Source organism: Theropithecus gelada, chromosome 16 (assembly GCF_003255815.1).
Source record: "Theropithecus gelada isolate Dixy chromosome 16, Tgel_1.0, whole genome shotgun sequence".
In the NCBI taxonomy this organism is placed as follows: domain Eukaryota; kingdom Metazoa; phylum Chordata; class Mammalia; order Primates; family Cercopithecidae; genus Theropithecus; species Theropithecus gelada.
Window position 1 is genome coordinate 36,834,602 of NC_037684.1, and position 15,416 is coordinate 36,850,017.

Consider the following 15,416-nt stretch of genomic DNA (forward strand, 5'->3'; position numbering starts at 1 on the left):
CAAGCTCCGCCTCCCGGGTTCACGCCATTCTCCTGCCTCAGCCTCCCGAGTAGCTGGGACCACAGGCGCCCGCCACTTCGCCCGGCTAGTTTTTGTATTTTTTAGTAGTAGAGACGGGGTTTCACCGTGTTAGCCAGGATGGTCTCGATCTCCTGACCTCGTGATCCGCCCGTCTCGGCCTCCCAAAGTGCTGGGATTACAGGCTTGAGCCACCGCGCCCGGCCTTTATTGTGGTTTTAATCTGCATTTCTCTGATGGTTAGTGCTGTTGGGCATGTTTCTATATACCTGTTGGCTCTTTATATGTCTTATTTAGAGAAATGTCTATTCAGGTTCTTTGTCCATTTTTCAATAAGATAATTTGTTCTCTTGCTATTGAATTGAGTTCCTTGCATATTTTGAATATTAGCTTCTTATCAGATGTATGGTTTGCAAATATTTTTTCCATTTTGTAGGTTATCTCTTCACTCTATTGATTGTTTTCTTTGCCATGCAGGCGGTTTTTTCTTTTTTCTTTTTTTTTTGAGACAGGGTCTTGCTCTGCCGCCCAGACTGGAGTGCAGTGGGTGACAGATTGCACCCAGTGGTGCAATCATGGCTCACTGCAGTCTTGACCTCCCAGGCTTCAGCGATCCTCCTACCTGTTGTCTCTGAGGCAAGTCTTGGTCCTGGAGCCTGGGCCTGCAAGGTGCATCCTGTTGTCAGGGTCTGTTGGGATGGGCCTGGACCTGGGTCAACTGGAGCCTTGGTCCTCAGGGTCAGGTCTGGATCCTGGGGCCACAGATGCTAGCCTGGCAAAGGGTAGGTCTGAAGCTTGGGACTTTGAGAGCTGGCCTGGTTCTGGGGCCAGCGTGGAGCCTGTGGCTGGCCTGCAGACTGAGTAGTTAGGAGCCTGCATATAGCATCAGGTCCCTTGGGCTGGCCTGGCAGTGAGATAGGTCTGGAGCCCTAGATATGTGGGGCCAGCCTGGTGGTAGGACAGATCTGGAGCCTGGGGCTGCAGGGGCCAGCATGGAGCTTGAAGCTGTTGGCACTCACCTGGCACTGGAGCAGGCATGGAGGCTAGGTTTACAATGTAGTTCAAAAACTAGGAGTGGGCACCAGGGCAGAGAAAGAGATATCTACAGTGGAAGCCCTCTAAATCTGTTTTGAAGAATGAGAAAGGAACTCTTAACACTCAGAATATGCCAAATGCGCACCCCCGTTTCCTGTTGTTTTATTTTCTGCTGCCCTGGCCCCCCACGTTAGTGATAACATCAAGAATTCACATAATCCAAAATAGTGAGAAAGGGGAACTCATCCTCTCTGGTGGAGCTATAGTCCCATTCTTTAGATTATTAATGAAAGCTTTTTTTTTTTCCCCCCTTCGTTCTTCCTACCACTGTGCTCCAGACACAGATATAGTCATGAAATACATGCAGAGCAAGGTTACTATAGCCCCAGGTTTTGTCAGGGTACCAAAAGAGAAGGCTTAGGGAAATGGAAAGAGCTAAAAAGATTGCGGTGAGGGGCACCTCGAAGTCAACCCCATTAAGTTTTTATGAGCTCTTGGAGTCACCCCTGAGCTTCACAGGTGTGAATTTGGTCCTAAGTGTCATACCATGGACTTTAGAACTGACCTAACAGATCACTGCCCAGCACTCTGACTGACCACTTTGGGGTACACAGGCAGTGCAGATATCAACAGCAAAGGCTTTGAAAAATGTAACATTTCCTGTAGTATTAAAGAAGCCTTGGAGTTTCATAACTCAAAACATTCATAATGTCTGGATACAACCAAAATTACATACAAAGTGTGACATACAAATTACATATGAAATTGATACACAAAGAACTAGGAAAATAGCAGTTTGCAAGGGAAAAGACAATAGATACCAACTCCAAGAGATGACCGAGATATTGGAATTATCTGACAAAGATTTTAATGCAACTATTATAAAAATGCTTCTCTATGGGGTAAAATAATAAAGGAAACATTTTATTGTTACTAGAACAATTGATGCCTCTCTTCTGAAGTGTAATATATTTCAGCCTGAAAAGTCTTAACTGTTTATCTCTCATGTATGAAATTAAATCAACACCCTATATTTTATTTTATTAAAAATAATAAATTCCCAATGGGAAAATAATTTTAAAATACTCCAAGCAACCATGTGAACCTTCTTGAAATGAATGGAAAAATAAAAAGTCTTAGGAAAGAAATAGGAGATATAAAAAGAAAAACCTAATGAAAATTTTAGAAATACTAAATATAAAGACCCAAACAAGAAGCAAACTTGATGGGTTCAGTAGCATAATGGAGGTGACTGCAGAAGGAGTCAGTGAACTTGAAGACAGATCCATAGAAATTATCCAAATCTAAACAACAGAGAGAAAAGCAAGGATGACGAGGAATAGAACCACAGGAATCTGTAGCGTAGTAACAAAAGATCTAGATTCATACCATTGGAGTTCCAGGAAAAGACAAGGAAAAATGTGGTGTTAAAATAGTATTTGAAGAACTTATAGCTGAGAATTTGTCAAATTTGGTAAATAGCACACATTTACAGATTCAAGAAGCTGACTGAATCCTTAATAGGATAAATGCAAAGAAATTCATACCCAATCTCTATGTGATCAATCTGCTGAAAACTAAAGATAAAGAAAAAATCTTGAAAGCAGCCCGAGAGAAATAACACATTACTTAGAGGGAAACAACAGTTTGAATGACTGTAGATTTCTTATCAGAAAACATGCAGAGCAGAAAGTTGTGGCAAAAATAGGCGGAGGATATGAACAAGAATATGCACACACTAAATGGCCAGTAAAACATGCTCAGCTTCATTATTAATGAGGGAAAGGCAAATTAAACAAGAATCAGATAGCAATTCGCATTCTTTAGCAGAAATGAAAAAAACCTGAGTAGTAGTCATGAGATTGTGAGGAAATGGGAACGTTCACTTTTTGTGGAAATAAAAATTAATGCAACTGTCTTTGGCAGAAATTTGGTTGCTCTCACAGAGTTTTTGCATTATATGATTTAGTAGTTTCGCTTCTATATCTTGAACATGTGCACAAGGAGCTTATATACAAGCAGGTTAGACATGTGCTGTAGGAAATGCTTCATTGCAGACTTCCTTTTGAAGTACTATAAATTTGGAGAGTGTCTAAATCTTCATTAGTAAGAGAATAGATACCATTGATATATTCATACTGTGGAATACTATTCTAGAGTTAAAATGAATGTCCACACAGATAAATTTCAAAACATAAGTATTAAGTAAAAATGGCACATTGCTGGATGATATAGTATCATTACACTTATATAATGTAAACATTTGTGGAGGCATATATATGTAATAAAAGTATAAAAACATTCATGTGATTTTACATATTAAGATAGGATAATGGTTAATTTGGGGAGGGATGGAAGAAGGGAAGTTGTATTGGAGAACTGTATAATGAAAATATCAGCTGTATATAACTGGTAGTGTTTTAGTTTAAAACAAATTGATGCAAATATGGGAAATCTTAAGATTTGGTAAAGTTTGATAGTTGCTATATCAGTGTCAGTTATATTTTTCACTGTATTTTCTGTATATTTGAAACTTATTTACAGAAAGATAATTAGCTTATTTGTATATAATTTTGATAATTACGATCGTTATGAACATTTACATTATGAACATATTTCTCAGCTATTGGCACTGTTGAAATCTGAGGCCTGATAAATCTTTGTGGTGGTAGGCAGTCCTGTGAATTCTAGAATATTTAGCAGCATCCCCAGCCTCTGCTCTTTAGAAATGAGTAGCACTCTTCCAATTGTAACAATCAAAAATGTCTCTAGAAGTCCCTGGTTTGCTCCTGGCTGAAAATCACCAATTTAGAGAATACAAAGTACTGTCACATGTGTTAAGTCATTTGAACCTCACAACTTTCAGAGGAAGATGTTACTTTGACCTCAGTTTTACAGATGAAAACACTGAGGCTCAGAGAAACTCATCTAAAAATGGCAGGTATGGAACTAAAACTCAGGTCTAATGCCCACATGCTGACTTTTTGTGCATTTGTATGTACGTGAGTATATATTCCCACACATTTCCTGGTAACTTTACTAAAAGTAGAATACAAATTAAATATTCTAAGAAGCTTCTTATTTTTGTATTTCATTCACAGGCACATTATCTCATATCTCCTCTAGTAATTTATTGATGTCTGTCTCAGGTATCTTAATGATTACTGGGTTCCATTGGGCTTTTTTCATGAAAACGTATAAATAATTACAAATTAAATAAAAGGAGTAGGTCCTCTACAGAGGACTGTTGTATTCTTCTATTTTGCCTGGGCTGTCTTTTTTGACATGCCATATTTTCATTCTGCATTTGGAGAAAATAGGTTACCAATAGAAATTTTTGGTGGGCTGCTTTTATTTCCTTATTAACTATTATGAAGTGTTTATGTAAAATACTTGTTTACAGAAATTTTTATAAATGGATTTTAATATTCAAATATATAATTTTGGTTTCAAACCCAAGTCTCAAATTCGGACTGTAGAAATGATGTACACATTAGTTTTTCATGAAAATAGGAAATGATATTACAACATAATCTAGATATTGTGGTTTTCAGCAATGTTTATTTAAAATAAAAACCGTAAACTTTACTTAAGGGGAAAAAAATCCCTTTCACAATGCATGGTGCATTTCTAGTCACCTTGTAAGAGCCTTTCTTGGTCACAGAGAAGATTGAGATGTAACATGTAATTAAGCAGTCAGGTATTCCATTTATTTGGGGTGGTTTGGGGGAATTTTACATTTTACTCCCTAAAGGATCATCTAGAGAGAGCCAAGAAGAGGATCCTTGAGCCCATGCAGCCATTATACTTTCAATGGCCCCTAGGCCAGACATCATTTGCAGAGCCGCCTTCTCATCCTTATTGGCCTTACTCTCAAGTCATTCAACTCATTCCTTTTCACAGAGATTGCTCTAATTAGCCTTCTAAACTAATCTCCCTGCCTTTAGATCAGGGGTCATTTACCACTGGCAAAATCTAGGTCACTCCTGGTTTTTGTAGGGCCCATAATCTAAGAATGGTTTTTATATTTGTAAATGGTTGAAATAAATTAAAAGAATAATAATATTTTGTGACATATAAATTATAAGAAATTAAAATTTTGTGACCATAAAGGAAGTTTTATTAGAGCAGAACCACATGTGTTTGTTCATCTAGTATTGAAAACCACCACCCTAGTCTCTACAGTACTATAAGGGGTGTCTTTTTAAAATGCAAATTATTGTAGGTAAATGCGTTTAAAGATTTTTTAAAAACACATTAAGCAGGTAGATCAGGGTTCTTAGTTGTTTCTCACAGTGTAATTTCTATGACAGCACATGCAGGTTAACATTGTGCCTAACTATAGGTGAGTTAAAAATGTTTCCATCTCAAGTAGTTGATTTGATAAGAGTTATTCATGTATCAATGTCATGAGCATTGACCTTTCACTAAAAAGAAAATATATCATATTTTCACACTGTAAGCATTTAGAAAGAACTAGTTTTACTTATTTTTCTTGTTAGAGCAGCTTTTTTCTTGAATTCCTTGTAAAGCATGTATACCTAAGCTTGCGGTGATAGATTTCATAGATGTGGGGAACAGATGCATGATAGGGACTTTAGTTACCCAAGCATGGGTATACAGAATGTCACGTACTAAATTTTCTTAATAGAGTGTAGAATTTTTTTTTTTTTTTTTTTTAAAGAGACAAAGTCTCTTCGTGTCACCCAGTTGGAGTGCAGTGGTGTGATCTTAGCATATAGCTCATTGTAACCTGGAATTCCTGGCCTCAAGCCGTCTTCCCACCTTGGGCTCCCAAAGTGCTGGGATTACAGGTGTGAATCATTTTGCCCAGCCCTAGAATTTCTTAAATAATGGTATTCATTAGAAAGGAACAGTAATAGAGACCTGGGGCGGCAGTGTACCAGAATTCCTATGAGGTAGATTATTTTGGTTGTGTCCAGTTCATTGTCAAGAGAAGCTCTCTTTTAGTAGAATGAATAAATAGAGAGAACAAACTTGGGTTTTGGGAAAAACATTTTTTTTTTTTCTTTAGAAAGTATGTCTTTTGATTTTATATTGGAAGCAAATAGGAAGATTATGTTGTAAGACTAAGTCTTTATAACCTGCTTTGTTAGAATGCCTCTATTCTGTAAAGGAAGAATTGCTGTAGTTACTGATTAGTGCTTTTTTAACATCGTTTTCGTGAGAAAAGAATAAAATGGGAACATGACTTGAACTTAGAATATTTAATAAATTTGGGTAGAAATTAGTATCAGAGAGATGTATTGAGTCAAACATCCTTGGGTTAAAATCCCGTTTCACTTTTACTGGTTTTGTCACTGGATTTCAGTTAGTCACCATGAGTTTCAGTGTTCTTAGCTGTGAAATAGGACTTTACTTCATAGGGCTTTGATGAACTATATAAAATACCTGGCAGAGAGTACATAGTAATTGTTGGCTGCCTTTCTGTCTGTTCTTAAATACATTTTAGAAAGAAGAGAAAACTTTAGGATTTTTGGACATACTGAATATTAATTCACAAGAGAGTGAGGTGGAAGGAATCATAGAGGGTTTAAAACTTAGAAATTAAATTTGAGTTGACTCAGTTGAAATACTGAGCCTTATTAAAAAGAATCCATATAATTTATAGAGTTGTTTACTTAGAATTTGAAGTACAGTTAAGAAGGATTATAAACGTTCACATTTCCTTTAAAAGGGCAAAATTAAATAATTTAAGTTTTAATTTCAACAGAGGCAGATCACCCATTCAGAGATGATAATCCATGACTTGATTTTTGCTTTAATTTTTTAAAATAATGTCAAAGAAAAATTTCTCATATTTGTCTTTCAGATAACACCTTGTTTTGTCAACATGTCTTTTTATTCAAATATGGTAACTTATGTAGTAACAGCAGAACTAAAATAATATTTAAACTGATTTATATTTAAACAGGATTTTCATACTGGAAGGAAAAATATGGTTGCCTATTACTTTGAGTATCTTTCTATGTGATAAGTTATTTTACAAATCTGACTAATTAAATTAGTGGAGTGTTTTACTAGATTACTGTGGACTAAGAGATATTAATATTTCCTGGCAATGTACTTACTATTTTGTATTGTCATTGTATATTTGGAATCGATTAAATGCTGCTGTACTTGCTAGTTTAACAGCCCTCTACAAAATAAAGAATAGTTGATCTATATACATGAATTGGATTTAATTATTGCTAGGCCTTACATATAATAAATATATTTAAAAGGAAGCTTTCTATCAATAATGAATTAAAAAACAGGCCATCTGTTTAAAAAGCAATAGATGTTAATACGCGAGCTCTATTACAAAGAATAAACCATAGAGTAAGTAGATGACAGAGCAAGAATACTCTTTATTAAACCTGCTTACAGCTACTACCCCTTTTCCATGTCGAGTTAAAAAATAAGTGATTGTATGAAAGAAAGAACAAAGGAAATTGTTGATGCCTTAATGCATTTATCTGATTAAAGTGATAACAAATTTGTAAGTGTATAGACCACTATGTTAAAGATTTTGCTTGGTTTAGTTTCATTTTTTATATTATACTTTACATTCTCAGTGTATTAATTTCTGTTTTACTGTGCCTATTTTAATGAATTTATGATGTGTAATTTTTCTGTTTCTGTGTAACAAAATTGAGGGAATTATTTACATAAAGTAAAATTTGTTTTAACTTTTCTTAAAGTGCATGAGTGTTTTGCTTATTTCTTAAAAGAAGATGTATATAATGAAATGGATTTGTTTCTATATAATTTTAAAAATCATGGTAAACTCAAGATTTATTTGGTTTTTAGCTTTTATTGATTTCTTTTATAGGTTTATTGATTTTTATCTCTTATAAAACATAATGTATGTAATTCTTATTATAGTAAAACAGTCCTAGGGATTATTTGATGTACTGTTGTACTTTAGACAGAAAAAGCAGCTGTAATTAATTTAAAAAATTGTTTTAAATCAGGCCTTCTTAACTGGAATTCTGTGACTGAACTTTGGAGTTGCTAACTTTCCTTCATTATATACAAAGTAGAGTATATACATATGGGGGAGGGGAAAAACTCCTACACTTTCTTAAGACTTCAAGAGGGGAGTGTAAACCCACAAAAATAAGGGTAAGAACCATTGGTTTATATAAGAAAAATCCTCAAATATTTTAATGATCCAGATTATAGGAAATAGAAATAAATGATCCATATAGTAGTTTTAATATGTAGATAATGTCAGAGACACTGTTATGTCAATCTCATTATCTATTTACTTATGCTGTTTTTAATTTTATGCAGATGGAGGGAGCGAGGAACCACCGGATCGAAGACAGTCAAGTGTAGACTCTCGCCAAAGCCGCTCTGGGCAAGGTAAATTTTCATCAAATTGATTATTAAATTTCAAAAAATAACATTAGATATTTCTTGCTAGTACTTAATTTGGAAACTAGGATATTGCCATGGTATAGTTTAGATAGTCTAGTTTCTCATTTAGGATTTAAATGATATGATATAAAAATCTGTATATTATTTATTCAAGATATAAGAAAATTAAATACTGTCTAGTGCCTGCGTTTTAAATGATATTAAAGTTTAAGTAATTTTGAAGCATTATGGTATATATCGAGATACCACTTTTGGAATGTAACCAAAAGTGAATTTTCAACATTTGTTGGAGTATCATCACACACTGGTTTTTTAAATTTCATCAATATAGTATTTGTTGTCGTAGCTCTCTCAGAAGAAATGGTTTTTGTTGGTAATTGCTATGTTAGGATCTTCCTTCTTATTTTCCTTTTCTATTTAAAATTTATTATCACAGGCATTTGATTAATTTTTGAAGGGACAACTTTGAAAGTAGGTAAAAACATTCTGAGTCAGTGAAATCTCCAGTTAGACCTTTTCTAAGTTATTTAACATTGCATGATCACCAGCTCTGCATTCCTTTTTCTTTATAGTACTTACCACCTTCGTATTTATTCTGTTTATTTTCTCTGTTCAAAACTAGAATGGATGTTTTGTGATAGCAGTGATTTTTGTGCTTTGATCACTGCTGTATCCTTAAGTGCCAATAATAAGTACATAGTATATAGTAGTCACTAAATAAATGGTGAATGAATGACTTGATCTCAAAGAGAATGAGAATTGAGAACCCAAACTGTTGAACAGATTATAAAATTTCAATCATTTATTGAGTTAGGTTTTCAAAGAATCTGTAATAGCGTAAAATAAAATAAAGCTCAGATTTACAAATGTGCAGTTTTTAATTCTGTAAAAGCTTCAGATTTATTTATTCTATAATCGTGTCCCTCTTTTTCTCCAACTTTGCTCTTCCCAGGTTTTAGAGCTCTACTATTTTTATAAAATTGTTTGTTGCAAAATAAAAAGAAGAATAATATGTGTTGAAAATTTTAAATTGTGCTAAACTTTATCATACTTAAGTAATAAGCATGTATTATGACTATGTCTGGAATTTATCTTGTTCACTCTTATTTTCCCTGTAAACATATTTTGATATAAAAATGAGATTATCTATGCAAAACTCTAAAAATAACATCAGTACAAATTATTACTAAAATTTTTGTAATTATTAAATGTCTTAAATTTTATCAAATATCAAATACAGATGTGTGAAATCGCTTATCTAATTTACTCTGAGCTTTGTCAGTTAAAATATTTTTCAAATCAGTGAGCGTAATTGAATTTTATTAACAAAGCTAAAACTTCAGACAACAAAACCAGGGATTTCTGTGATCCAGAGTACAACTACCTGATCTCAATTTGAAGTCACCAGGAATTGTATCATTGTTAGAGTTAATTGATAGTAAAAGCATGTTTCTTAACTTTTTAGATACTTTGTTTGTAATATCTCTTTATTCAAAAGAAAAAAAAAATTTTTTTGAGACAGAATCTCAAAAAAGGCTGGAGTGCAGAGTGCAATGGCTTGATCTTGACTCAATGCAGCCTCTGCCTCCTGGGTTCAAGCGATTCTCCTGCCTCAGCCTCCAGAGTAGCTGGGATTACAGGCCCAGCTTTTTTGTATTTTTAGTGGAGATGAGGTTTCACCATGTTGGCCAGGCTGATCTCAAACTTCTGACCTCAAGTGATCCATTCACCTCAGCCTTCCAAAGTGCTAGGATTACAGGTGTGAGCCACCATGCCTGGCCAGAAAGAAAATTTTAAAAAACTATAATGAGTTGAAATGAATGAGAAATAGTATTATTAGGAGTAAAAGATGGGATGAGCATAAAACGCTTGTTACCTCCAGAAACCCACTGAGAGATCAGTAAGGAAGGATTGGAAGGAGAAAATATCAACACAGTTTTAGAAACTGGAGAGTATATGAATAATTGAAAACTGAATTCTAACAGTAGCAGAGGAAATCAACAAAACAACCTCAAGAGGTCTCAACAAGCTTGAGAATGACAGTGTGTGGAAATGGAGATGAAATGACAATTGGTTGAAAGTCAGATGAAGAAGCATTGGATTTCTGGGACTTCCTCCCTAAAACCATCTGACCAGTCAGCTGGGCAAATGCTGAACTCCTCACCCCTAACCAAAAGCAAAATTTATCTTTAGGAGTGGGGAAAACCAGAAACACTCTAGCCTAGGAGACACCAGGCATAGTTGAGGGCAGAAGTCCCATGCTAAAAATAGGAGAATTGGACCTTAGATATCTCCCTCCTGTCTTTCTCCCACTGGGCTCCCAGAATACTGGCAGTTAGACCTTCAGATTTCAGGCAGGAGGTTGGAAAAAAATGTCTTTTCTGGAGAATCTGACCAAAAAAAGGAAGATAAAAGAAGAAAGAGGAAATTTAGTCATCAGAGATTCCTGAAATAAACAGGCCAGTTAGCTCACTCCGTGTATCAAAGCTCCAAATCAGCTTTTCAGTCCTGTGCTCTTAAATATGAGCAGCTAACAAAGATTAGTAGATATTTGAAGAAGCTCTCTAAATGTATGAAAGATAGAAATTAAATGGAATAAAACAACTTGGAGAGACAAACATTTTGCAGAGGAAAATTATATAACTGTTATCCCCAGAAATAAGAGAAAATAACCGTGAGACAAGAAAAAAGTACATAGAAGAGTGGTATTATGACTTTTAAAAAAGGCTCTTAGGCATTGAAATTCTGATAGTAAAAACCAAAAGCTCCATAAAATTATCAGAGGCTAATGTGCTGAAAGAATCTCTGAAAAAATGGAGCAAAAGGACAAAAATATAAAAAGAAACGGAGGAGTGTTAATAAAAATCACAGGATCATTCCAGGAATTTCAATATTCAAATAATAGTTGTCAAAAGAAACACCAGAGAAAATGGAAAAGAAATCATCAACGAGATGATTGAAGATAATTTTCTTAACTGAAGAGCATAAAGTTTCCTGACTGAAAAGGCTCACTCTATGCTCAGTACAGTGGATGAAAATAGATCCAAACTAAGGCACATTGTGGTGAAATTTGAAATCACTGGGGCCAAACAGATCGTTCATGCTTCTGGCGGGTGGGAGGGAATGAGTTGGCTTTGCACTTCTCAGTGGTAGCATTGGAAACTGAAAAATAAAGCAGCATCTTCAAAGTTCTGAAGGAAAATAATTTTCAATCTCTGAATTCCATATGCATTGATACTATTATTCAAATATAAGAATAGAATTAGATATGTACATTTTCAAAAACAATCTGCCTGTCTTACACACTTTCTAAGGAATCTGTTGGAGGATGTGATCCATCAAAATAAAAAAGACAGACAAATGAAAGAAATGAACTGCAAGAGATAGGAAAGTCAAAGCAGAAAGATCTTTCAGAATGACAATAAAAAGAAGGGGATAAAGGGCTAGCAGTTCAGATTGGAGTGGGTTAGAAGCCTCCAGAAGAGCCATCTTCAGGAAAATGAGATTGGTAGAAACCGGATGCAGTTAATTGTCTTTAGAAAAGTTTTACACAACTAATGAGAGTCTGAAGATTGAATTGGTGATAAATACATAAAATAGTAAGCAAAAGAAAGTTCCGAACTCCAGGGAAAATAAATAATGTGTAGGAAAGGAGATGTTAGAATAATGTCTTCAGTTCTTTAGCAGAATCCAGAGTAATTGATGTCCAAGCGAGTCACCTCCAGTAGAAAACCTGATCGGTTTACTTAAGTATGTGGTACAAATATTTTCATTATTTATTTAATTTGAACTATTATGATAGGAAGCAGTGCTCTAAAGGAGGGCAGGTCTGACCTGTGACTTGTTTTTGTATGGCTGGTGTATTTGATTTGCTAAGAATTTAAATTATTTTTGCATCTATATTCACGTGGAATATTGACTTTTCATTTTCTTGTTTTCTACTGTCTTTGTCTGGTTTTAGAATCAGAATAATGCTGGCCTCATAGAATAAGTTGGAAGTTTCAACTTCAGTTTCCTCCTCTTCAGTTTCCTAAGCTACATCCTGTAGTAGAATTGATATTATTTCATCCTTAACTGTTTGATACAATTTATCAGAAGCTAACTGGGCTTGGAATTTTATTTGCTGGAAGGTTTTTAAATGTGAATTCAAGTTATTTAATAAATATAGGACTATTCAAATTATGTGTTTCTTATTGAGAAACATTTTAATATCTGCATAATCTGTAGTGATGTAAGCATTCTCCTTTCTGATACTGGTAATTTGAGTATTCTTTCTCACTGTCCTGATCATTTTTAACAAAGATTTGTCAGTTTTACACATCTCAGAGACTATCAGTTTCAGTTTTGTATTTGGTTTCTGTATTGCTTTCCTGTCTTCTATTTCGTTGATTTATACTTTGTCCTTTATTATTTTCTTTCTTCTGCCTGCCTTCAGGGTTTAATTTTATCTTTTCTTGTTTCTTAAGGTAGAAGCTGGGGTCATTGATATGGGAGCTTTCTCTTCTAATATAGGAGTTTAGTGTTAGAAATTTCTATTTACTGCTTTAGTTATGTTATGTAGATTCTGATAAGTAGTATTTTCATTTAGTTCAAAATACCCTTTTGATTTCTTCTTTGACTCATGTGTTATTTAGAAGTGTGTTGATGTAGTTTCCAAACATTTGGAAGTTTTTCAGATATCTTTGTCTTATTGATTCTTACTTAAATTTCATTGTGATCAGAGGACAAACTTTCTGTAGGTTGAATCGTTTTAAATTTGTTGAGACTTGTTTTATGGCCCAGGAAATGATCTATTTTAATAACTGTTCTGTGTGCACTTAAAAAGAATGTGTATTATGCTGTTTTAGGGCGGAAGGTTCTATAAATGTCAACCTGGTCACGTTGATTGATAGTGTTATTTAAGTTTTCTATATTCTTGCCCATTTTCTTTCTACTTGTTGAACAGCAAGGAATATTGAAATCTCAGGCTATGAGTGTGGATTTGTCTATTTCTCCTTGCAGTTCTCTCACATTCCTTGTACCACTGGTCCTCTAATAAGAAAAGTTCCTCTTCCTCAGAGATTTATGTGTCTTCTCAGCTATAGCTGCTGGTTGTGAGATGGGCTTGCCTAGGGACAGGGCTGGAAGAGAAAGGTAAAGGAAGAAAAAGCCAGGGGATTTCCCCCATTCACTCAGTCCCTCCATTCCCACTTTCTAACCAGAAAGAGAAGACTTATTTTGTATCTCTTTGTGTTTGTTCCTGGTGTGTAGTTCCAGGATTTGGATTCAGTCTTGGGGTTTGGGGTACATAAAAAACAGCTGGAAACTCGTTGCTGAACTGGTTGTACTTTAAGTTCTAGTTTTCTTCCACAGTTTGCCCACTAGTGTTTTCTTTTCTGAGTCTCAGGTTGCTGGTTCATCATTCTTTCCAGGATTTTCAGTTATATTCAGGGGTTTTGGTTACATTCAGTTAAGGCATAGTGTGCCTACTTCATCTTAACCCAGAACCAGTACCCTTCCATTTTATTACAATACAGATAGTACTCAAAATACTGTAAAATTAGTGTGCACCAATATCAACCTACTGGGACAGATGCTAGTTCATTCAGAACAAACGCTAACTGTAAACAGCTGATCCCCATACAGGTGCATACTGCCTGATAATCTGCCTTGATTGTGGATACTGTTTCTATTTCATGTTTCTTCTCCAGTAGCAGCAGAAATATATGATGTCTGTTGGACTGTGCCAATTTCTTATCCTCTGTGCATCAGGGTCCTTTTCTTTCCTGTGTGTTAACAAGTTCCTTGGCTTCTGATCTGTCTCTCCAGTACAGTGGATTTTGACTCAAGCATGCTCATACTCACTGCTCCAGTTTAGGGGCAGGAACCTCCAGTGTCTTCTGCTTATTACATGTCAGAGATGGGAGATGGACTCTTGAAATGTGACTGTAAAACTGATTGTGTTAGTTTAACCCCGGTATGACTGTCGCAGGTTAGGTGGTTATTTTCTACTCTCCAATAGCATATTATATATAATTGGACTATATTACTTACTGTATTTTGTCTTGTCTGTGGGTCTCCATTTTTCCTAGTAATATAGGAGTTTATTAATAGTAGGGTCTTTGCATACAGAACAGTGCTAGTGCCTTGTATTTAGGCTATCAAGTTTGATGAAGGAAACTATAGTTCTAGGAATTCAGATTCTGCATTTCAGGAATCTTGAGTTACTTTATCAGAGGTATTTTTTTGTTTTGTTTTACTGGCTCCATTTTCTGCATTAAATGATTTTTTTTTCCATTAGCGATCATATATATGTAAGCAACTTACTTGGTTCTAGACATTAAGTAGGTAGATGAGCCAGCATGATATGGTTGAAACCCAGTTTTTATTTTCTTTTGCAAAAATAGCATTATGTAGGCATTGAGTTCTGGTGTACAAGATGTGTACTGGTGTAATGATGTCCATGAAACCAGCTCATGCTGGAAGATGGGAAAATGTGTACGGTGTGGCTTTGCATGACTTCCATTATTTGTAGCCAACTTTATTTGATTAATACCAGCTGATGTGTCAATAGAACTAGTATATTAAATTGTCAAATATACTATATTCTGATCCTCTTTCCTTGCAAATATGTAAAATATTTAGTAGAAATGAGATGTTTATGCTCTTGAAACACACAAATTATTCTTCAGTCTGGAAAGTTACAATGATTTCTTTCTTGAACCAACTGTGGTTAATTACATAGAGTAACAAGGAAATTATTTCAATATTCAGTGTATTACTTCTTTATCTCAGTATAAGAATATATCTAGTATAGTAGCGTTACTAATTAATAAGACTGTTTTGTGTATGTGCCAGGTTGTGGACTAGGTGCTTTCACATAATCCTCATTGAATTCTCGGAATAATGTTGTGAAATCACCATTATTTTCCTACAGGAAATATTAATTTTATAATATATTCTGGCTTTATACTTATCTACATCCCAAGTTTCAAATC

General features: G+C 34.8%; 1 protein-coding gene across 1 annotated transcript in view; it reads left to right on the plus strand.

Moving 5' to 3' along the window:
- TANC2 (tetratricopeptide repeat, ankyrin repeat and coiled-coil containing 2) overlaps positions 1-15,416 on the plus strand; it is a 481,882-nt gene that overhangs the window by 115,603 nt on the left and 350,863 nt on the right. The window contains exon 3 of the mRNA XM_025361091.1: positions 8,353-8,424. Coding sequence (XP_025216876.1) covers positions 8,353-8,424 — 72 coding nt within the window. The remainder of the gene's footprint in view (positions 1-8,352; positions 8,425-15,416) is intronic.